Raw genomic sequence first — 24,747 nt, 5'->3', positions numbered from 1 at the left:
CAAGGGGGTCTTATTTTAAAAACTATTTACGTATAAGGGTTTGTTTTAAAACTAATGACGGAGGGGGTCGGTTTTTAGGCGGAAAACGCCATTGTCACTGGCGGCAAGGCTCAACCCGCCATTGCCAGTGGCGGCAAAGCAGGAGAGAGGGGTGTATCGCCCCTGCTAGTGGCGACATAGGCCACGTAGGAGTGAGAAGTGGGACTCGCCCATCGTAATGGCTAGATAGGGCTAGGGCTTGCCGCCAGAAGGTCTGGCGGGATTGGCAGTGTAAATCGCCATTCTCACTGGCGACACCCAAGCTGTGGGAAGTGGGACTCGCCCAGGGTGCTGGCGAGACAGCCATGGTTCACGTGAACCTTGCAGGGCTTCAACTTTTCAGGCTTGCAGGGCTTGTTTCTGCTCTCCATTGTTTAGGGATGCAGCATAGCGTTTAGGGATGCAGAGAGCTTTTGACCATTGTATACGCTTTTTTCCTATAAAATAAGTTGAACGTAAACTTTGGATTCACATTTCTTTTCTTCTACTACCTTTCTTTTCTCCATTCTTGAATTTCTTGAGTGTTCTGCGTGCTTGCTGTTGGTGCTTGCTCTTGCTGAGTTTTTTTCTTCCATAGTTCATAATTCCTAATTGGCTGGTAAGTGATTTTCTTAAATAACAGGTTAGCTAGATAAGTGATTTATATATTCTGTTTGTTAATATTTTTAAAATAATAGGTTAGCTAGATAAGTATTGTAAGTTTAGGTTAATTAAGATTAATAGGTATTGTAAGGTTAGGTTAGTTAGTATTATTAATAAATTAATAAGTATGCTGTTATTTGTTATTAATTTTTATGTAGTAACAGATATTTGAAGAGTAGGTTAGGTTAGTTAGTATAAAAATATTATTTAGTTTGTAGTATATATTTTTAGATTTGTAATATATATTTGAAGGTTAGTTTGTATAAAAATAAGTATGTTGTTATTAGTTTGTAGTATATATTTGAAGGTTAGTTTGTAGTATATATATGATATTTTAGTAAGCCACAGCCAAACGTTCCGACACACTTAATATTAGCCTTAGAAATATTAGGCACACACTTAAAATTAGATAAGGTAGAAATATTATGTATAAATTAATATTAGCATACATATTTATAAATTTTAGGTAGACATAAATTTTTAGTTTTTATAATATTAAGCATGTTACACGTAAATAAATAATTCTAATATTAGAGATGCGTAAATTTGTTTTATTAGTGTTATATTTTTGTGTCTTATATATTTTTGTATGTTATATATAGATAGTATAGTTTTAAATAAATGAATTAATAAGTTAATATTGTTTGAGTTAATAATTTTTAGTTTTTAGTTTTTAGTTATATATATATATATATATGATCACTGTTAGTTTTAGTTTGTAGGTTAATATTAATTGTTTTAGAAAATTTATGTTATTAAATATATGATAGATTGTACATTATTATAATTTTTGTATATATATTTTTAAATAATTTTTTGCATTTCAATATTTGTTTGTATTATAAATAATTTGTTAGTCCATATTTTATTCAATTATTTTTTTTAATTGTAGAAAAAAAATTATTTATTTAAAGTTTTGTTCACATGTATTTTAATTTATGTATAGAATATATTAAAAATTGGCCAGTTTGATTTTTTTCAAATTTATTGTTAGATATTTAATAATGTTTTTATAAATGTGTGTAGTTTAATTTAATTTATATTATCTACAAATAATGTATTATATTTTTTTTTTTTGTAGTAGCAATGGCATCTTCATCATCATCTTCATCACATGTTAACATTAAGTCTGGTCCCATCGATGCTGATGTATTATGGATGCAACCTAAACATGTTTCAGAACATGTTTGGAATGGGGAAGAAGATAGGAAATTACATATCAGACGAGCTGTCCCCACGTATCAAGGGGAAGAACAAATTCCTGAGCAAATTTTTCCTTTTCTTCTACAATCTGGTTTCGCCTGGATTATCAAGATGGGGTACTTAAAAATAAATGCCTCATTAATTAGTGCTCTGATTGAAAGATGGAGGCCAGAAACACATACCTTTCACATGAGATGCGGAGAATGTACTATTACTCTCCAAGACGTCTCTGTATTGTTAGGTATAAGTGTGGATGGTTTACCATTAATCGGTCCAACAAATCTTGATTGGGCTGATTTATGTGAGGAATTATTGGGAGTCAGACCACAAGAAGATGAAATTAGAGGTAGTGTGGTTAAATTAAGTTGGCTGGCTCACCATTTTGCCCAAATAAATAATGGCGACGACGAAGAACAAGTACGAAGGTTTGCCCGTGCATGGATATTGAGATTCATTGGAAGTGTCTTGTTCGTTGATAAAAGCAGTAACAAAGTTTCGCTAAGATACCTTCAATTTTTACGTGACTTTGAAGAATGTGGCAGATATGCATGGGGAGCTGCCGTACTTGGTTTTCTATACAGAGAGATGTGCAATGCCACCGATTATAAAACTAAATCAATCGGAGGTATGTGCATCTTACTACAAATGTGGGCATGGGAACGATGTCCAACCTTGGCTCTAAAGAGGACTCCTTCCCAAGTAGAAAATACACCACTGGGGCATAGGTTAGTAATTTTTAGCAGCGTCTTTCATTTCAATAGAATAAATGGTTTTAGCATATATTAAATTTTAATCTTTGTAGGTGGCTGCGACGTGGAAACCAACATATCGGCAATGATGATGTGAGAGTTTTTCGTCGCAAGTTAGATATTATGAAACGTCATGAGGTAAGAAGATGTTATTCTATTTGTAAAATAAAAAATTATATGTGTTATTTTACTAAAATGTTCATAACTATGTTGTTATATGCAGTTTGTGTGGGAGCCGTACCCATCAACCGTAATATCACTGTTGCCTCCCGTTTGTTTAGTCGGAAGTCTCGCGTGGTACGCGGTGGTGCCACTAATTTGTTTCCAAGTTATTGAGTGGCACCAACCGGACAGAGTATTGAGACAATTTGGGATGCAACAGCCAATTCCAGAGTCTCCTTCACAACCCTTAAACATTCATGGCATAACATTGAAAGGGAAACATGACGAAAATTGGGGGCAATTGTTCGCCCCAATGATTGATCAGTGGAATAATCGCCATGCATTTAGGGTCGACGCTTATCCCCGACAAGAAGGCCTATTGAGTTTTAACTCGGACTACATGGTCTGGTATAGGCGAAAGACAAAGATGTTTGTTGACCCAGCAAATGCAAAGACGGCTACATTGGTATTTTTAAAATTTTTCAAATTTTAACTTGAACTTTTATTTAATGATGGCCATTAATTTTCTTACCCTTATAAATGCAGGGTGAAGTTGCGGAGGCATTACAATACATGGTGTCTCCTCAAGGGAGGAATACATGCACATTTGATGATCTCGTGCCTTATGTGGAAAAAATTACAATTTTATCCGAAGAACAAGAGAGAGTCACTGAGCCAGTGTCACATGGTCCCGCATCAGAGCGTCAATTTCCTGCACAACAGTTTCACATGCTTCAGTCAAGTATTGAAACTCAGGGGATAGACAGAAGAAGGGACATTGTTGAAGCGGAAGAATATTCCCAACAAATGGCGGAGCGTGGCCATGGAATGTATTACACGCCACAAACATTTGCTGAGTATCCGACCCAGATGTATCAATATCCTTTTCAGGGTCATCACACTGATACTTCTGCAAGCCAGCAATCGTTCGGTGGTGTTGCGGAAACACAAGCTCATTTTTCATGGCCCACAATGACCCCTTCACAGCAATATCATGGCCCAATTCCAACACCTAATGCCCCGTTAGGAACACAATGGAATGTACCGGGACAAATACCTAATACGGGTGACTTATTCGGTGTTGATTTGCGGCACGCATTTTCTGCGGAGGCTGACGAAGAAGAAGCGGGGAGGCATCGGGGCAGAAGAAATCCTGATCGCCAAGCACGAAGATGGGATCGACCATGTGGCACATCCTCACGACATCACGGACACCAAAATGAATGATTTGCATGTCTTCGTTTATTAAGCCTTTGTTGTATATTTGTAATTTGACATTCATGGCGTAATGTATGATATTCAGTTTATTAAGGCTTACTTATGGATAATATTTATGTCGCGTATCAAACTATAATAATCAATGAACCGTAAACCAAATAAAACTCAAAAACTAACCCCTAAAATAAAAAAACCTAACCCTAACCCTAAAAAATAAGAAGTAACCCTAACCCCTAAAATAAAAAACTAACCCTAACCCCTAACATGTTCAGAACTAAACCCTAACCCTAAAATAAAAAACCTAGCCCTAACCCTAACAAATAAGAACTAACCCTAACCCCTAAAATAAAAAACTAACCCTAACCCCTAACATGTTCAGAACTAAACCCTAACCCTAAAATAAAAAACCTAGCCCTAACCCTAACAAATAAGAACTAACCCTAACCCCTAAAATAAAAAACTAACCCTAACCCCTAACATGTTCAGAACTAAACCCTAACCCTAAAATAAAAAAACCTAACCCTAACACTAAAAAATAAGATCTAACCCTAACCCCTAAAATAAAAATATAACCCTAACCCCTAACATGTTCAGAACTAAACCCTAACCATAAAATAAAAAACCTAACCCTAACCCTAAAAAATAAGATCTAACCCTAACCCCTAAAATAAAAATATAACCCTAACCCCTAACATGTTCAGAACTAAACCCTAACCCTAAAATAAAAAACATAGCCCTATCCCTAACAAATAAGAACTAACCCTAACCCGTGTATAATGGAAATTAATTACTCTATTAATGTATCATTTATAAATATTAACCGATTATTAATGGTTGAAAAACTTAAGATGTGATACTTAATTAAAAGATTAAAATATATTTTTCTTATATATATCCAAAGTTTGTTGTTTGTTCTTGTAAAAAATTTCATTTGTTTTGTTTTTCTATAAAATTATAACATTGCTCCTTTTTTTATCTGAAGTTAGATTTGTTGGACTCCAAACCTGAAAATATATTTAAAGGGAAAAACAATTTATAATTCTTAATAAATACCTTAATTTTATGTTTTCTATAATTTATTTATTTTTATTTTTTTCTACAATAAAACAAAAATTTTATTGTGGTCCTATACACTTTTTTTTAGTTCCTTATAAACTAACAAATTTTATTTTTACTTTCTAGTAAAAGAAATTCATTTGTTATTATTTTTTTTTAAAAAAAAATTAATAATAAATGAAAAAATTATCAAAAAATAAACACAAAATTTAATAATTTATTATGAGTTAAAAAATGTCAAAGAAAAAAATATATTATTTGATTAAAGACACAACAAAAAAAATTATTATAAAACAAATAAAAAATTAAATATTCATTGAGATCGAAAATATATTTTAGTAATTTTTCTTTAATGCCAATACATTGTAATGGCGGAAGTATAATAGTATGAACGTTTCGAATTCTCTTCCTCGTACTTCGCGAATCCAGTTTTACCTCCTGTTTTCACATTTCAGTACTCCACTTTATCCTTCTCCTTTTCTCCAGACACTTCCTTTTGCATTTTCATGCACAGATTCCTCATTCAACCCTCTATCCTTCCCTACCCCCTACCCCCTCAAAAATAAGAACTAACCCCTAAAATAAAAAAAATAACCATACACCCTAAAATAAAATGACTTAACCCTAACCCCTAAAATAAGAACTAAGCCTAACCCTAAAAAATAAGAACTAAACCCTTACCGTTTAAAAAAATAAAGTTTATTTCAACTTCTAAATGTAATTTTATTTCATTAGAAGTACACATTAAAAAAACGAAATTTTATTTCAACTTCTAAATGTAATTTTATTTCATTAGAAGTACACATTAAAAAAAAACAAATTTTATTTCAACTTCTAAATGTAATTTTATCTCATTAGAAGTACACATTAAAAAAAACAAATTTTATTTCAACTTCTAAATGTAATTTTATTTCATTAGAAGTACACATTAAAAAAACGAAATTTTATTTCAACTTCTAAATGTAATTTTATTTCATTAGAAGTACACATTAAAAAAAAACAAATTTTATTTCAACTTCTAAATGTAATTTTATCTCATTAGAAGTACACATTAAAAAAATTAACCCTAAACCCTAAAATAAGAAAACTTAGCCCTAACCCTATAATGTTCAGAAATACACCCTAACCCTAAATAAAAAAAATAAGCCTAACCCCTCCAAAATAAGAACTAACCCTAACCCCTCAAATAAAAAAATTAACCCTACACCATAAAATAAGAAAAACTTAGCCCTAACCCCTAAAAATTAAGAACTAAACTCTAACACCTAAAAATTAGAACTAAACCCTAACCCTTCAAATAAAAAACTTAACCCTAACCCCTAAATCATAAAAAAACTTAGCCCTAACCCCTCAAAAATAAGAACTACACCCTAACCCTTCAAATAAAAAAATTAACTCTAACCACTAAAATAAAAAAATTCCCCCTAAACCCAAAAATAAACAACCTTAGCCCTAACCCCAACAAATAAAAAATAAGGCCTAACCCTACCCCATACAATTATAAAATTAACCCTAACCCTAAAATAAAAAACTTAGCCCTAACCATAAAATAAAAAGAACTTAGCCCTCACCCTTCAAATAAAAAACTAAGACAAAATACTTAGACACTAACGTTTCTAACTAACGATCAACACCAATGTCACTCAACCTCGATTGATCCACTCCATTTATTTCAACTTCTAAATGTAATTTTATTTCATTAGAAGCACACATTCAACAAAAAGTAACTGACGATTTCATTGAAGACCAACAAGTAAATACATTGAACAAAACCTAAAGCAATACAAGTCAGGCATGTAACATACATAAATCAATTAAATGAATTACTCCCACGGTCAGATTGCATTGGACATCGACGCCTATTGTGCCCTTCAGCTCCACATCTACTACATTTTTGTCGGTGGTCAGATGGTTCGACCCAATCCATCTCATTCCTTATCCTTGTTGATTTTGGCCGACCTTTCGCACGAATTGTAGTTGGGTCAGGGATTAGTGTCCATGCCTCATCAGAAGGAGGAATTGCCGCTTCATTCCCAAGAGGCCACCACTGTGCGGAGTATGCTTTTAAGATGTGCTCATTGGTGTAAACAACATCTATATATTGGTAGTAGTTCATGCTCACGTAACCACAAGCTGCAATAATGTGTGAACATGGATAGTGAAGCGCAGAATACCTTCCGCATTGACAGTAATGACCATTCAAGTTAACTGCCCATTTTTGTCCGCCACGTTGCGTTATAGGATTGAAGGTCTCCTCTACTTCAAACCTTGTCGAGTGGATATCATACACGCGAACGATGTGCGAACAAGTTTGTTCTTGATTTTTCCTAAGTTCTGTAACAAGCTTAGAACAATAAACTTGGCCTTCTCTTAATTGTCTTTGGGCTTGGCGACCACGATCAATAAAGTACTTTCGGCACCTACTATATGTTGACTTCACCAACGCTGTTATTGGAATGCTGCGACAATCTTTCAACACCTTATTCACACATTCTGATAAGTTGGTTGTCATGTGACCATATCGTCGTCCAGATGTATCGTAAGCCATGCTCCATTTTTCCTTTGAGATTCGATCAATCCATCTTGCTATAGTTGGACTCAATTGACGAAATTTTTCTAAGTTTTGATCAAACACATGCTTGCAAGGAGTGTACGCTGCATCAAATTTGTTATCATCAACAGTTGTACGTAGACATGAAACTCAAATTAAATTAATGTATAAAATAAACCTTACCCAATTTCTTGAACATCTCTTTTTGTTTCGCGTTGTTGAATTTGCGATTGAAATTGCTGGCTATGTGTCGGACGCAGTACACATGATAACCGTGGGGAGGTTGCCAACCAAGTGCTTCATTAGCGACAACAGACTTTATACTCGCGTGACGATCAGATATTAGACAAATTCCATTCTTATCTGTGACGTGTTCACGCAAGTGGGCCAAAAACCATGACCATGCTGTTAGCGTCTCGCCTTCGACCACGGCGAATGCTAGAGGAAGAACACCACCATTTCCATCTTGCGATGTGGCCATTAATAGGGTCCCACGGTATTTACCGTATAAATGTGTGCCGTCAACTTGTATGATTGGCTTACAGTACTTAAAAGCCTCCTTGCATTGACCAAATGTCCAAAATACTCTATGAAATTGACGATGTTCGCGACTCACCCTATTGCCAACAATAAAATCGTCATGTAGTATTTGAAAGTAAGAGCCAGGAGAATGATTTTGCATGTGTGTTAGCCATGACGAGAGTTTCGCATACGACTCTTCCCAATCGCCATATTCAATTGCAAACGCCTTTTGTTTGGCCATCCATGCTTTTCTGTATGAAACCTTATAGGAAAATTCACTATTTATCCTTTCTTGAATCAAAGAAATTTTTATTGATGGATCTTCTCTGATCATGCCTGTAATTCAAATAAGTAAATAAAATTACAAATTAAAATAACAAATAACACAAAAGTAGGATAATATGAACATAAAAAACGTACCTACTACGCAAGTCGCAATTAAATTTGAATCAAGCTTCTCATGGTCTTGTGTCATAGTCATATTTAGACATGTGTGCGGTCCACCCCATTGTGTCACTTTCCATGCATCAGTTTTTTTGGATAAAATTGCCCTCATATAAAAAGGGCAAGGAGACTCTTCGGTGTTGTTGGGGCAACAAACGATATATTTGTGTGATTTCGTTTCAACAACCTTAAAACTTTGATGCACCTTCATCACATATTGTTTGAGTGCATTTTTGACTGCATCTTTACTGTCAAAATCCATGCCAACATATAATTCTTGTCCAACATTAAAAGTCGTTGGCATGTCTAGACCACAAATGTCCTCCTCGTCCGGATGACTCCAGTTGATATTATTATAATGGTTAGCATCATTCCAAAATGGATTTTGAATTTCTGGTACACCTAATAATTTATAAAATAAAATCACGTCAACAAACTACTCCTATTTAATTACCATTAAATACAATTCTCATAAAAAGATAGATGTATTCAACTAATTTTGTATTTCACAAACATTTACCTTCGCTTGGGTGAACAATTGAAACTGGTTCAACGATGTCAGTGACTTCATCGTCTGTATGAGATATTCCATCATCACTATCATCTTCATCGAAAGACTCTTCAACGTATGAGTTAGATGCAAGATAATCATCATCATCATCATCATCATCATCATCTTCATCAACATGTAAATTGCTTATATTTTTTGGCAGTTCCGACTCATAATGAGATACATTACGTCCACATGACGTAACAGAATTTGCAGCATGAAACATAGAACCACCAGCAACATCCTTTTCTACGTACAACTCTAGAACTGACATTTGTTGTTGTTGTTGAAAACTTTCGATCATAGTTTCAACATCTTCGTCATCACAAATTTGCAACGCAACATATTTTCCTGAAACTAAAAATCTACAATTTATAGTAGAAATAATTTCATTATTTTCTAACTTTACCTTATCTCCAATTTTTTTTTTCAAAGCATTGAAACTAATTCCGCGTTTAATCTGAATGGCCTTTTTACTGCCTTCAAATATTACACCATCATTGTCTTCATATACTCTTCCGTTGAAATACAACACTGTAATAATTGAATTCATGATATACCTACATCAACAAAATTAAAAATAATTAATCATAACAACAGTCTTTTTAAAATAAATAAGTGTATCTGCTTGCTGCATCTACTAAATTAAATTTAAACTTAAACTTGGGATACAAATTAAAATAAGTAAACATTATTAAAAAATTACTTCAACGTAAAAAACCTAATTACAAATTGGCTTAAACTTCACGTGTTAAAATTTGTTTCTAAATAAAACAATTATTACTTCAATTAACTATTTTGTGAATCATAAAAATAAAAAAAATTATTTGCTTCTTCTAGTAAACTTAAATAAACATTGAGACGTCATTCTAACAAAAAAAAAAAACAAAATTACTCATACGTCAAATTAAATAATTCAAAAAAAATTTCTTCAAAAACTTAAAGACTCACATATAATATTTATAACCGGAAGGGTCACAAGTCAAATTTCTTCTAAGCCACAAAAACCATGAACAAAGAGGATTACAAATAATTAGTCATACTAATTTTAAAAAAAAAATTCTAATTAAAAAAAATTCACTTAAACTTTACCTTCAAATTTTAGTCTAACAAATCAAATTATTATTTCAATTAAATATTTGTCAATGATACAAATATAAACTATTTATTTGCTTGCTCTATTAAACTTAAACTACACATTCATACTTTATTCTAAAAAAAATTAATCTAATTAAATAATTTATGAAAAATTCTTCAACTTTACCAAAAATTTCAGACACAAAATAAAAGGATTATAAATGAAAGGATTACACTTAAAAAAATTTTAGACGGAACATAATTAAAATTACAATTTTTTACACGGAACATAATTAAAATTACAAATTTTTTATTAACTTATACTATATTTTATAATTAAAATTACAATTTTTTTGTTGTTAACTTATACTATATTTTATCACAAGTAAAATGAAACTTCGTTTTTAACTCTAAACAAACCAGAAAATAGTTAAGAAATAGCATCTAATTAGTTTTTGTCTTAAATTAAATTATATTTCAAATAATACCAAAACAATTCTATATGTCAAATACGGAAATTAAATTCATTCACAAAAACAGTTAAAAAAAGGCTTACAAATAATTACTGCTAATAATTTCTAAATTAAAAATCTAATTTACAAAATTAATGCAATTTGACCTCCAAATTTTATTACTTCAAAATAAAAAATTTATACATGACAAATAAACAAAACTAAATAAGACTTATTTAAATAAATATAAAATACTTACTATACAATCAGCAAATTTCAAACTTCAAACGAACCTCTTTCTTCCTCTCTTCAGTTTCTTACTCTCTTTCAGTATGAAATTTTGCAAGTATTCAATATCATTGCAAGTGTTCTATTTAAACAAAATTTACAAGAAGAAAGCTGAAGCTATCTCTTAATTTACACGCCATTAAACTGTATGCATGTGAATATGGTGTAGCATCTCTGAACCCCTAACCTGTGAACATTTACAGCTAGTTATAAGCCCTATTTCAGACCTTATGTTTAGTCTCATCATGAACAAGGAGAGCATGCGCAACCTGTGAACATCTACAGCTAGCTTTGAACCCTATTTCAGACCTTATGTTTAGTCTCATCATGAACAAGCAGCATGCGCAACCTGTGAACATCTACAGCTAGCTTTGAACCCTATTTCAGACCTTATGTTTAGTCTCATCATGAACAAGGAGAGCATCTGCAACTTCATACGTTGAGTATCATGCAACTGCTTTATTTAAACAAAATTTACAACAACAAAGCAATGCATGTGCCTCTGAACACCTGAAATGAACAGCGCCAATCCCGCCAGAAGGGCTAGCGGCACCAGTCATGAACAGGGAGCATCTCGCCAATGCTAACGGCGAGATTGCCCTTGCCCTATCTCGCCATCACGGTCGGCGAGTCCCAGCTTGGGTGTCGCCATTCCCATTGGCGACACTGTTCTTTCTCCCTCCTACGTGGCCTATATCGCCACTACCAGTAACGATACCAGCCTCTCTCCACCTATATCGCCACTACCAGTAACGATACCAGCCTCTCTCCACCTTTGCCGCCAGTGGCAATGGCGGGTTACACCCAAGAACAGACCCCCTCCGTCATTACTTTTAAAACAAACCCCAATCCGTAAATAGTTTTTAAAATAAGCCCCCTTAGGTAAATTTGCCGCTAGTAAAGTAGTATAAAGATATGCATTAATATACCAGTTCCCTAGTTGGTTAGGCACGGTGACCCGAATTATTCATTACTTTTTGTCTAAGAAGACAGCTAATACTTATGATAGGACCCTAACAATAAAGTCAAAACTTTGGTAGGCAAAGTAGTTTGGCCATTTCTAATGTGAAAAGAGAAATGCTTAAAAACAGCATGCAACTTTCTATCTCCAACCTCATCTGTCTCAATTTTTTGGTTAATTGTCTACATTAACCCCCATTGCTTTCCCGATACGAGGGTAATAGGTAATAAGGTGTGGCCTCAATGATTCAGGTTCAACAGGATTTTGATTGAAACCCCCTCATCTGGAAGCATACTTTTCTACACTAATGACATATCAAGGTCGGACACTTTACATTAGCTTATATAATGGACAAATTTTGGCTCAAGTTCATTATATTTTTCCATTAAATTTTCAAACTAAATAATAATATACGAATGTTGTCAACATTTAAAAAATATCCACTTAATATCTATTTCTTTTAAAAAAAATACAAGATAAATATTAGTAATATGTTTTTATTATTAGTTGAAATTTATTAAAAATTATAAAATTTTGTTTTATTCAATGAATTTTATTCATTTTTTAAAATTTTAATCAATAACAAAAGAATGTACTAAAATGTATGTTTTTTTAAGGTTACGAAAATGTATGTTATTAACTACTTTAACTATAACTATTAACTATACTTAAAATATAATATAAGTGGGAAAATAGTTAACTAGTGGAGGGTAAGATGCATGATCATAATGCTGAAAATAGTGAACTACTAGTGTATTGACCTCCAAACTTGGTACCAGGAACAGCTCACTGAAGTGGAGGGAGAATCTAATCTAATATCTACATTCTACATAGAACCTTCAATTAATGGCATGGTCAGCAAAACAAAATCATCACAGAACCGACATAGAATTAGAAAATGAGATCTAATCAACAAGTGAGAATAGAATGAATGACCTCAATTTCAAAGTTCAAGCATTAATAACTTATTAATAATAATACTAAAAAAACTAATGTGTAAAGTGGATTATTATTTAATATGCAGAAGGATAGGTGTGAGATTTGGTGAAATAGAAGGGGACAGAATAGACATCCGCCCGGAAATACAGGGAGACCGTACAGTCCAAGACAGCAAAATAACCTCCACAAACAAAAGTGAGTCACTCCTACTACTGCACTACAGTCTTTCTTGTTATAGCTTTCTCTCTCTCTCTCTCTGCCACACATCACACCCAACCGTCTCAGCATTGCAGCAGCTGCAACCACTGCTCCCGCCTCAGCCAGCAGACAAGCAAAAGGGCAAAAATATAATATCATATCAATAATGACATTTAATTAATAGAAATAAAATAAAATAAAGGTCCATGCTTTTTTTTTTCAGATGAATCAAAGTTAGCCAAAAATTTATCTCTTTGGTAAATAGTAACCATATAACATCTCTTTTAATAAATATTATATATTTGTACATACTACATATAAATTTGAGAATTGAATATCTGAATACATATTTAAAATATAAAACGATTTTTCAATCATATTATTATTTTTTTTTAAAAATAGAGGTATTTTTTACTTGATGTTTGAGTTGTATAAAATCGTTGTAGATGTCAGATATTTTTTTAAGTATAATGTATTTATGGAAACTACATGCTCAAATTTGAATTTCAAAGTAACGATTTAGGTTTGAGATACGAAAATCTTTTATTTCATTTTTTAGAAGAAGAAGAAGAATTTCTTATATTTTTTTGAAAAAAAGAAGAACTTATACAAAATTGACTAAGAGAAATATAAATTAGGGAGATCTATGAAAAGCTACACATGTCTAAAAATCAATTTTTTTTTATAAAATACTTAAGAGACGTAATTATATATGAATGATGGTAGTGGAGGTTAATAAATCCGAATGAATGAATGATGAATGATGAATTGATGGTTTTCCCAAAAAGCGAAGGGCCATAATTGAAGAGTTCTCTCCAAAGGGTGGGAAAGAAAAAATGAAGAGAGAGTGATAGGTGAGTGGGGAGAGAAAGACAGAGAGAGAAAGCGGGTCAGTTTCTTTTTGGAGTATTGGGTCAGCTTCTTTTGGCAATGCCAAAGTTGGTCACGCTCTCTGAAAATGCAGCAGCTGCAGCAGCAGGAGGCATGAAGAACAACAACCTCACCACTCCTTCAAATATCATCATTTCTCACTCGTTACTTCACTTTCTTCTTTGCTTCTCTCTCTTCTTCCCTCTCCTTTCTCATTCTTCTCCTCATGGCTGGTCTCATCGATCTCAACAACGCAACCGAAGACGATGAAATGCCGTCGTCTGGCTCCTCCTCCACCGTGTGCCTCGAGCTCTGGCACGCCTGCGCGGGTCCATTGATTTCCTTGCCCAAGAAAGGGAGTGTTGTCGTGTACTTCCCTCAGGGACACTTGGAGCAACACCTTCACGATTTTCCGCTCCCTGCCTCTGCCAACATCCCCTCCCATGTCTTCTGTCGCGTCCTCGATGTCAAGCTTCATGTGGGGTGTTCTCTTTTCACCCTACAAATCCAAATGCTGTCTCTGCTTTTGTTGTTTTTCTTGTTGTTGTTTGTGTTTGTTTGGTTCCTTACCTTAAATGTGTTTGTTTTGTTTTGTGCAGGCTGAGGAAGGGAGTGATGAAGTTCATTGCCAGGTGGTGCTGGTTCCCGAAACTGAGGTGAGGATTTTTTTTTTATTTTTTTATTTCACGTTTTCACTTTGGTGAAAGTGGTAAAAAAAGGAAACTAATTTATCTCAACTTCAGAAACTTGGCCTCTTTAGCACCTAAGTCTTAGGGGTTAAGTGAAATTTGACCAATTGAGATAATTGTTTAGTATAGAGAAACTGCTTAATTGAGCTTAAGTGAAAGTGTCAAAACTCAAAAAGGACATAATGTAGCTGTAGGTTTTGTTTTCAGAGGAAAAAGGGTACTAGAAAATGGTACTTGGTTGTGTGGAAGTGAAAAGATGGAAATGGTACTTGGTTAGTGTTTTTTGATGAAGTGATTAACTTTGTCATTGTTTGTAGCAAGTACATCAGAAGCTGCGGGAGGGGGAATTTGATGCTGATGGTGAAGAGGAGGATGCTGAAGCTGTGATGAAGTCCACGACGCCCCACATGTTCTGCAAGACTTTGACTGCTTCTGATACCAGCACTCATGGTGGATTCTCCGTGCCTCGTCGCGCTGCGGAAGATTGCTTCCCTCCCCTGGTAATAATTATGAATGGTGATCCATTCCTTTTCTCTAGTGGGAAAGTAAGACTGTTAGAGTGGTTCCTTAATTGTTCTAATGTGTTTTTTTCATTTTTATTTTTTATATGCTATAGTTAAGTTAGCCCTTATTAAATGTTTTGAAATGAGACAGTCCAATCTGAAAGTTATCTTTATACTGGATAGTTCCTCCATTGCATTTTGAATTTAAGTCTTGCTGTTACTTTAGGATTACAGTCAACAGAGGCCTTCACAGGAGCTTGTGGCGAAGGATCTCCATGGCCAGGAATGGAGGTTTCGACATATTTATAGGGGTATGTGTCTTGTGTCTTACCTTTGTAAGTTAGAAGGACAAACTAATTAGAGTACCACTTAACTGTTTGGGTTTCTATTTCCTGTTTCTCATGAGCAGGGCAGCCACGAAGACACTTGCTTACTACCGGTTGGAGTGCATTTGTGAACAAGAAGAAACTTGTATCTGGAGATGCTGTTCTGTTTCTTAGGTATGATTGTATGAAGACCTGGATTCTATGTGAAATATTTAGCTAGTAAACGTGACACCGAGAGGGCCAACATTTTGTACTTAATGGCAGGGGTGAGGATGGAGAATTGAGATTGGGAATTCGTAGGGCGGCTCAATTGAAAAGTGGCAGTACCTTTTCAGCTCTTTCTGGCCAGCAATTGAGTCCTACCAGTCTTATGGATGTGGTTAATGCTTTGTCTGCAAGATGTGCCTTTAGCATTCACTATAATCCGAGGTGTTTTTTTCTAGTTATTCTCTTCTACTTTCCTTATTAGTTAATGAAAGAGAAACTGTCAGTCTCTATCTACAATTCAAGGACTGTTATTTTTGTGTAAGATAAGATGCAATACTCCTTATGCTATTCAAAAGGATGTTTATTCAGTTATACATGAAGTAAAAAATCACTCTATCTGCATGTCCCCATTATTCTAGGCTAACCATTCTTGTTTGACATGCTGGACATGAGATTTAGTTTGAAGAAAGCAAAACTGCAACAGTTTCCTAGCTACTTCCCGCAAGTTATTGAATGCTTCCAGTTGCTCCACATGCTTTATAGTATGTTTTACTAAGAATAGGCACACACAAGTCAAGCTAATATCCTTTGTGACTATCTTTCGTTTTTTTTTTTTTATTGTTTTACAAGAGGTTTACATGTGTTTGGACCTAAATGTCAAATGCAATTATTAATCATCATCGTATTTTCTTAGACAATAGCAGACAAATATTTGTACCTAGGTGAATAATTGCCCCTTTCAACTTCTTAAATACATTATTATGTAAATATCCTAGCAACATATAGTTACTTCTTTTCTTCCATTTGAACTCATTATCCCCAGACAGCCCTACACGCAAATCTGCAGTGCAATGACTATTGCTCCTGTTATTGCTAATACTTGAGTGTACCAATAGTTGGGTTACTTTTTCAAACAAACAGATTCTTGATGACAATAAATCTAGAATTAGACTACATTGTTCTTTTATTCTAGCACAACGTATGAATCTTGAAATGGTTTTCTTCAGTTGATGATTTTACATGTATGTACTATTGTGGTCTAAGTTTTCATGGTTTTTTTTGTAATACCTGTTTTTTTTTTCTTCTTTCCTTCTTACAAAGTATGGCATCTGATCAGTGTCTTTGATATTCCACTGTCTTTGTAGGGTCAGTACATCTGAGTTCATCATACCTATCCACAGATTCTTAAAGAGCCTTGATTATTCTTATTCAGCTGGAATGAGGTTCAGGATGCGCTTCGAAACCGAAGATGCTGCAGAGCGAAGGTTTGTTCGCGCTTATGCTTGTTCCATTTAGATAACTCTATTATAGAAAATCTTAGTCAATTTTCTTTTGGGGCAGATTTACAGGATTAATTGTTGGAATTGCTGATGTGGATCCTGTTAGATGGCCTGGATCTAAATGGAGATGCCTAATGGTATATTGCTGGGCTCTTTTTAACTTTCCCTAATGTAGTTATCATTTGCAAGCCTGAAGTGTGGCGGTAGATGGCTTTTCTCACACTTGAGGCGTGATTATTTTGGCTTTTTTTATGCCTTAGCTGTTTTATTAATGTTGTGGCTCCTCATTTTTATATCTACCTGGCATATGACATTTTTTCCTGCTACTCTTTTCTTTTAACAAATTGTGTCAGAAGGTTTTTTGGTGAATTCATGCTTGTTTTATGGCATAAACCTTAATGCATAACATCTAACTTCACATTTCAGGGGCATGCTTTCAAACTGTCAGGTTCTTTCTTGATTTGTATGCAATTTTTATCCAACCGGTGTATAGTCACATAATTCTATGATTGAATTGAATTATCTGGTTAAGTAGTACAAATACTTCTGGAATTGAATTCATTGGTATAACAGATCAATGATTATCATTGTTCTGGTATTTTTACTTGGTTTATTTGGAGAATTCTGCTAAAGTAGTATGAATACTTTTTGGTTTTCAGCTCATAACTTCAAAAGATTTATTGCATATTTTCTTAATGGAAACTACAATTGTTTTTATAGATATCTGGTCAACTTATTATCCTCATAATTATGGCTTATTATATGATGCCATTTCTAGAGTAACTTAATTGATAATGACCATAAGTTCGCTCTCATATTTGCAGGTAAGGTGGGATGACTTAGAAGTCACAAGGCATAATAGGGTTTCCCCATGGGAGATTGAGCCATCTGGTTCTGCTTCTACTGCAAATAACTTGATGTCAGCTGGTTTGAAGAGGACCAAGATTGGATTGCCTTCAGCCAAGCTAGAATTTCCAGTTTCCAGTATGTCTCATTTTTTTCTAGTTTTATTTTTGAGCTGTCCTACCAAATGCAACATTGTTGATGAGTTGTTCCGTTCTTTTGACAGATGTGATTGGAACATCAGACTTTGGGGAATCACTAAGGTTCCAGAAGGTCTTGCAAGGTCAAGAAATGTTGGGTGTTAATCCTACTTATGATAGTATTAATGCTCAGAGTCACCAGGTATCTGATTTGAGGAGGTGCTATCCTGTCTCAAACTATCCTAGGATTGCTGCAACAGGAAATAACATTGGAATCCCACAAGTGAGTTCCAATGTTTCCAGCAATGGCATAGGCTTTAGTGAATCTTTCAGATTCCAGAAGGTCTTGCAAGGTCAAGAAATATTTCCAAGCCAACCATATGGAAGGGCCCTGTCTGTTGATGAGGCTTGTGGAAATAGTCGCTGTGGACTCTTTGATGGTTACCAGGTGATGAGATCCAGAAATGGATGGTGTTCCGACATGAGTAACAATTCCTCAAATTTGCATCCTCCTGTTCCATCTGGGCAAGTTTCATCTCCATCATCTGTGTTAATGTTCCAGCAAGCAGTCAATCTAGTTTCAAACTCCGATTATAACAACAAAATTAGTCAGGTGATGGGAGGTAAGTTCCATCAACGAGTTCCATATGCTTCTGATGTTAAAGGTGGAAAATTTGTATCAACCCCCTATGAGCCTCTTCTCTGTGGACTAGCTAAGGAAGGCACAAATTCTTTTGGTCTTTCAAACTTTCATAATCAGCTGGATAGTTCACGTTCACACGATTCCATATCAGTACTGAGAGCTAATCAAGAGTTGGTTCCCTCGTGTAAAAGTAGTTGCAGAGTCTTTGGTTTTTCATTAACTGAGGTTGCTCCCATTGCAAATAAAGAGGCTGCTGACTCATCTTCTGTAGCATGTTCTGGACCTTCCTTTACAAGACACGTTGATGATGATTTCCATCCAGGGCATTCACTTAGGAGCAAGGCAGTGGCAAGTTATTGCACCAAGGTAAGCAATCTTTATCCTTTAAGACACATGGTATCTGTTAGAGTATTCTAGTGCAATTCTCTTGAATAGAATCTGCATGTTCAGTAGCTGGAAAATTGATAGACGAGATTTGACTTCTTTGGTCTTGGTTCTAATACTGCAATTAGAAGCATGAAAATGTTAAGAAATAGCCATCCATTGAAGTAGCCAACGGATTTGACTTCTTTGACTTCTTTGATTTACTTGATTATTTGTTTTTTTCTTTTGACTCGGGTGTTATTAAATAATTTGCTTATTGTATGCAGGGTGTGCTGCAATATTGACTATGAAATCACGATGTACGCTAGTACTGATGCTGGCATAAGGTAGCAGAATACAATGTCCACAGTTGTTGTACTTGTGTGCTTTGCTCTAGTAACTTGGAGTATTGGAGACAAAAATATTGTAACTATTTGCCTAATTTAGATACTTTTTAATTAGGCTATGACCACATTCTAGTTCTTGTATTAATCTTTTATGTTCTCTTTATTGGCTGGCTTGTATGGGGAAAAACCTCTAAACGATGCATGTTTATCCACCGTTTTGGCCATATGCTGAACGAAGTAAGCCAGGTGGTTGTGCATAACCCTTCATTTATCTTGAATTGGGCATTTGATTACATTAGAGAGCAATAACGCTTCATGTTTCATGTCCTTAATGTTGTCTCCAATTTTACTCATTTTTACTTGTTATATTCTTTCCTCCCTTGTCTCATTGCTTTCTGTATGTTGATATGGGTAAATAATAGCACTTTTATTATAATTATAAACTTCACCTAATTGTTACTCTCCCTTTCAAAATATTAAAAAAAAAATGTGTTGTTACTCTTTTCTCCTTGTTCTCTTTTTATAAAGAATTTTTTTAAAAAATTGTTTCCAAAAGCTGATGGTGTCATTCTTAGATGTGGATTCATTACGCAATTTTTCTTGATAATAAATTTACGTTATTACTTGTCTTTTGGGGTATTAGTGCCGTTGTCGTTCTGGTTCTTTCTTTTTTTTCTTAGAAGGAAGTCCCAGAAATATCATATGTAAGATGGGAAACTAGTGAAAAATGTTGAAGTGGTCCTAAAAATAAGGTAAATAATGAGATTTTAAACGCAACTGAACCTTTTACCAGTTGTCTTTTTCATTGTATTTTTTCTTTTGTAATTTATCAGAAAAATATTTACTGGGTATATTGTAGCAGCCTGGAGAGTATATAACGGATCCTCTCTATAACCTACAGATTGTTCTGATTCAATGCAAATGGAAAATGATATGAAGTAGATCCAACAAGGAGAAATAAACTTAATACCAAAGTATATTAAGGATGAAATGAAATGTTGTTCATTCTAATATTCATCATTCAGTTTTAATTTAGAGTTTAATGGTTATTTAGGTACATCATAATTTTATGATATTATTTAATTATAAATCATTATTAATATAACTTTTAAATAATAATTATATAAAATAACAAATTTATTGTACATAATAATTTATAATTAAATGACATAATAAAATTATTATTTTATAGTGTAATTTAATATATCCTAATAATGAAACATTAAAATTTAATTTCATCACTTCTCACCAATCTAAAGATGGCATAAAATTACCTTAAGTTTCATTTATTTATTTTTTCCTCTTTCCTTCTGCAGGATTAAAAAGCTGCTTGCACTTTTGCTTTTTTTGTTGCTGGTCATAGCCTTAAAGTGCCTTTGCATTGATACACTTGAAATGAGCTACAAGATTGAATAAATGTGCAGGTGTTATTTTATTTCAAGTTCTTCGGATACTGTGCTTGACGTGAACAAGGCTACAAGGCATAATAGCAGCAGATTGGACAGTCACGAGACTCTCGCCACTGTATTTCATCTTAGAGTACTTTTCTTCTTCTTTTGGATGAGCTTATTTTATTCTAGTTTAATTATATATTCACTAACATACTCTTTTATATACACTTTTTCATATTAACTAAAATTTATTAGAAATTATAAATTTTAATTAATCTTTTCATTTAATACATGTTCTTTCATAATTTTGTAATTTTAAATAAATTTTAATCAATACTAAAATGTATACCTGTATTAAAGATCAAGTCTCTTATTACAAATCTTTATTGCTTGGATCTTAACCCTAATTCTTATGTAACTATGTTAAGAATCTCATTCTTTAAAGGTGGGATCATTTTTAATGGTCATCTCTTTCATTTTTTTTAAAAGTGAGATCTATTATGAGACCTAAAAAAATAATTTAAGATCCTAAAATAAATTTTATTAATAGAACACAAAATAAGAGAAATCTTAAATCACATATAACATTGCGAGACCTATAAAAATAATTTAAAATGACATTTTAAGATAAATCTATAAAGATGTTATTAGAGTATTTCCAACCAACAATTCATAAAAGTTTCTCTTTTACTTGTTTAATAATATTTTCCTATATGACGTTATATTTCTTTCTTACTTTCCTATGTCTCGTTATATTTCTTACTTTAAACAACTCGATCAACTTTTTATTCCAATCAAAAAGCTCACTAAAATTTCTGAAATAGATCCCACATTTACGCATTACAAAGGATAAAAACACAATTTTCCAAAATACACAATATTTTAATATTACTTTTGTAGCATGGACCCACAAAATCAGAAGAGAAACGGATTCTTTGCAAAGCAACACAATCTTAAAAGTAGAACCCGTATGGTTTGTCTCCGACGGTTGAAATTTGTTTCTTGGAGTTTTTTACTGTGCCCGTCAATTCCGTCAGTAGAGAAACCACTGTTTGGAGTTGCTCTTAACCTGTTAATCTTCATTGATTTTGTTAACCCTGTTAATCTTTAAGTGTGTATTTTGTGGGTGAATGTTTGACTTGTGAACTTGGATTAGTTGAATGGATTTGATTTTTTAAAACTGTTTTTCTTTAAAGTGAGTTTAAAATGATGTAATTTATCTTTGGAAACTTTTCTTTTAAAAGTGAGTTTATAATAAAATTTAATGTAAGTTTTTTAACTTGAACGCAAAAAAGTTGCAATTGATCAAGTCTACTAAAATTTGAGTTTAAAGGCAAAATCAATTTTAAACTAACTAAACATGTTGATACAATAATTAAAGCAGTTTACATCCATTCAACGTGATTCTAAAGATGTAAACATGTTTTCAAACAAACATGTTTTTTAAACAAAGAAATCTTGATAATAAAAAAATGCCCTACATTTCAGCATAAGGTGTAGTAGGCAAAGAAAAATACACTTGCTTGCTGAAGCCCATTTAATGGTTCAGAGTAAATCCACCCTCCAATGGACTTTTAACTCATAGCAGCAAAAAATAAAAGTAGATGCTGCAGACAAAGACTACCCCATAATTAATGTCCTAGAGAAATCTATGACACCGGTTCAAAACAAACATTATGGTTTTATAGGTGTAAAGTTTAGATTAGGGAAAGAATCCCTCTTATAAGGTTAGAGAAGACAAATTTATAATAAAATTTACATTTTGTCTATTCAGGCATAAAATCTAAAAATTGAACCTAAGTTACAACTAGTGTGAGAAAAAGACTCAATCAGATTTTTCAAGTCTAGTTGGCACTCTAAACAAACACTAAAACTAGCATTACTCCGGTTCTTATTATTCAAAACATGTTTTTTTTTTTATTTTAATAAATGAAGGTTTTGTGCCATACGAAAATTCTTTCAATCAGAAATTTGTTATGCATACAATATGCGTGTCATCGAGAATCTTATTAGGACCTTAAGGGTTGCTGCAGAAATCCTATGTGACTTTGCCACTCTACCTCTTTATGCTTTGCGAACTCGGGTATAAGATAAAACCGTAACTTTACACATTATATGCAAACTGCATAGATCACAGGTGAAGATGCGATATGTAATAGTATAATCACGAAAGCTTCATCACATGTTTAATTTATGTGATTTTTTATTTTGAAATTCTATCACCACGACGTTTTCATTTGATTTAAAAAAAAAAAAACTTGTGTATACTTTAAAGTTGCACTGTTTCCTTTTTATTTAATAATTCTAAGTTGTTTTAACTTGTGAAAGAATATTGATTTTTTAATAAGTGTTTATGGTAAAATGTATCCCAAAAGTACACAAATGGGATACATTTCACATGGAGCAAATATTGTGGTTGGGATGGTGAGAATAATACATCACAAATGATGAAACCACATTCATGTAGATTTGTTAAGTTCCTATATACATAGCCGCTTGACAAAATGTTAGAAAGACAATGCCGTTTCCAAAAAAGAAATTCAATTAGTTATTTAGGAAGGACATACCAGTAACAGAAATAGGATCATTATTACGTGCTAATTAGAAATTTTGTGAGCCAATAGTCAAAAGATGTTTTCATGAAGATGACGTTTAAAAAGTACTTGAAAATCGAACCGAGTCAGTTTTGTGAATCCTTAATTGTCAAAACAATACAAAGAAGAAAAAAAAGGTTTTCTTTCAGAATCATTTGCTAAGAAAAGAGTATGTACTATGTAGCTACCGTGTAACAAAGTCATGAAATTAATTGATTGTCGTAAAGAGTAAAGAAAGTGTCATTAAAATGCTGGAAGGTAGGTCTCCACAACTCACAAGGACAGTGCGTGTAATTATATTTGATCAAACACGAAAATATTGTATGTATGTAGAATTCATATATGGCAGCTACTTTAGACTAAATAGATTATACCTTCTGTGTTATCTCAACTTTTCCAAAGGTCGTGGGCTTCATATTCTTGTGACCTTATGTTTCTAAGGATACGTGTGGAAATATTATACTTAGTTTTTTACCGACCATGGATGACTCTAAGGTGAAGTATCTAAGTGGATGTCTCATGCTTAAGTTTTGTGAACAGAAAAAATTACCGATTGGAAGAGAATATCCATTAAGCTTTGTGATCATTTGTATAATTTTACTCAATAAAAAATTAATAGTATAACTCGAAATATAATTCCTATGTTGGAGTTGCGATGTAAAATGTACCTGTGAATAGCATAATTCTCTATTTTGATTGAAATACTCTTTTTATCCGGATAATTAAATTATTTGGTTCATTGCATTTAGGCATGACAACGGGTCCGAACCCGTGGGGTCCACCCCGGACTCATCCCGATTTTGACGGGAAAAATCCGAGTTGACCGGGGTCAGGTTTCCCCGATAGCCAAAATTGGGTTCGGAGTCGGGGATGTGATTATTAATACTCGTCCTGAATTCGCCCCAAACCATTCCGTTAATAATTAATTTACAAAAATATCATTACATATATATAACACATTAAAACATGAAACTATTAGATTGAATTTTATGTTAGTGTTGGATTGGATTTTATGTTGTCATGTACAATATAAAAATATGTTATGGTTATTATTTAAAATTATATTTTTCATTTTATGAAAAATTATATTTTTTAATAAAATTTTATAAATATGTTGGGGGTAGGGCGGAGCGGGAAAAACCCAACCCTGTTGAGAACGGGGATGGGATAAATATACACTCCCGTTGGGTTTTGGAGGCGGGGCGGGGAGGAAAATGAAAAGTCGGGGGCGAGGGCAGGGTAAGCAAAACCCGACCCCAACCCGCCCGTTGCCATGACTAATTCATCATATTGTACCCTAGTTATTTGTTGGCAAATGTACTACTCTTAACCAAACTGTAAATAATTGGTCTATGGTGCCATTGCATGATCACTCTTGTCATCTAGATTTCTAATCCAGTTAATAATATTGGACCAACCTCTGCAATTTATCTTTCCCTTAATTTAAACCCTATATGGACAAACAAACAAGAATTGAATTAGAGGATGAACTACTGATAG

The 24,747-nt window shown here is 33.4% G+C and overlaps 2 protein-coding genes across 2 annotated transcripts; both read left to right on the top strand.

Moving 5' to 3' along the window:
- Positions 1–2,351: 2,351 nt before the first annotated feature.
- On the top strand, positions 2,352–4,184 carry LOC114420010. Its single transcript, XM_028385848.1, has 4 exons — positions 2,352–2,609; positions 2,687–2,771; positions 2,857–3,261; positions 3,342–4,184. Exons 1-4 carry the CDS (start codon positions 2,470–2,472, stop codon positions 4,020–4,022), a joined length of 1,311 nt encoding a protein of 436 aa, XP_028241649.1. The 5' UTR covers positions 2,352–2,469; the 3' UTR covers positions 4,023–4,184.
- Positions 4,185–13,801: 9,617 nt separating this feature from the next.
- Positions 13,802–19,594, top strand: LOC114419593 (auxin response factor 3-like). The gene is made up of 11 exons (XM_028385309.1): positions 13,802–14,399; positions 14,521–14,577; positions 14,928–15,110; positions 15,340–15,424; positions 15,523–15,613; positions 15,704–15,868; positions 16,792–16,911; positions 16,988–17,063; positions 17,751–17,910; positions 17,996–18,918; positions 19,203–19,594. Exons 1-11 carry the CDS (start codon positions 14,148–14,150, stop codon positions 19,218–19,220), a joined length of 2,130 nt encoding a protein of 709 aa, XP_028241110.1. The 5' UTR covers positions 13,802–14,147; the 3' UTR covers positions 19,221–19,594.
- The last annotated feature ends 5,153 nt before the right edge of the window (positions 19,595–24,747 follow it).

The sequence above is a fragment of the Glycine soja genome, chromosome 7, assembly GCF_004193775.1.
Source record: "Glycine soja cultivar W05 chromosome 7, ASM419377v2, whole genome shotgun sequence".
In the NCBI taxonomy this organism is placed as follows: Eukaryota; Viridiplantae; Streptophyta; class Magnoliopsida; order Fabales; family Fabaceae; genus Glycine; species Glycine soja.
The sequence above is the reverse complement of the archived record's forward strand: the minus strand, read 5'-3'. Positions and strand labels throughout refer to the sequence as shown.

Excerpts from the sequence above, each read along its gene's own strand:
- LOC114420010 (XM_028385848.1), top strand. The coding sequence starts at position 2,470 with ATGTGCAATGCCACCGATTATAAAACTAAATCAATCGGAGGTATGTGC. Across the intron at positions 2,772-2,856 it reads ATATTATGAAACGTCATGAG|TTTGTGTGGGAGCCGTACCC; the intron begins GTAAGAAGATGT and ends TGTTATATGCAG. Across the intron at positions 3,262-3,341 it reads ATGCAAAGACGGCTACATTG|GGTGAAGTTGCGGAGGCATT; the intron begins GTATTTTTAAAA and ends TTATAAATGCAG.
- LOC114419593 (XM_028385309.1), top strand. The coding sequence starts at position 14,148 with ATGGCTGGTCTCATCGATCTCAACAACGCAACCGAAGACGATGAAATG. Across the intron at positions 14,400-14,520 it reads TCCTCGATGTCAAGCTTCAT|GCTGAGGAAGGGAGTGATGA; the intron begins GTGGGGTGTTCT and ends TGTTTTGTGCAG. Across the intron at positions 14,578-14,927 it reads TGCTGGTTCCCGAAACTGAG|CAAGTACATCAGAAGCTGCG; the intron begins GTGAGGATTTTT and ends CATTGTTTGTAG.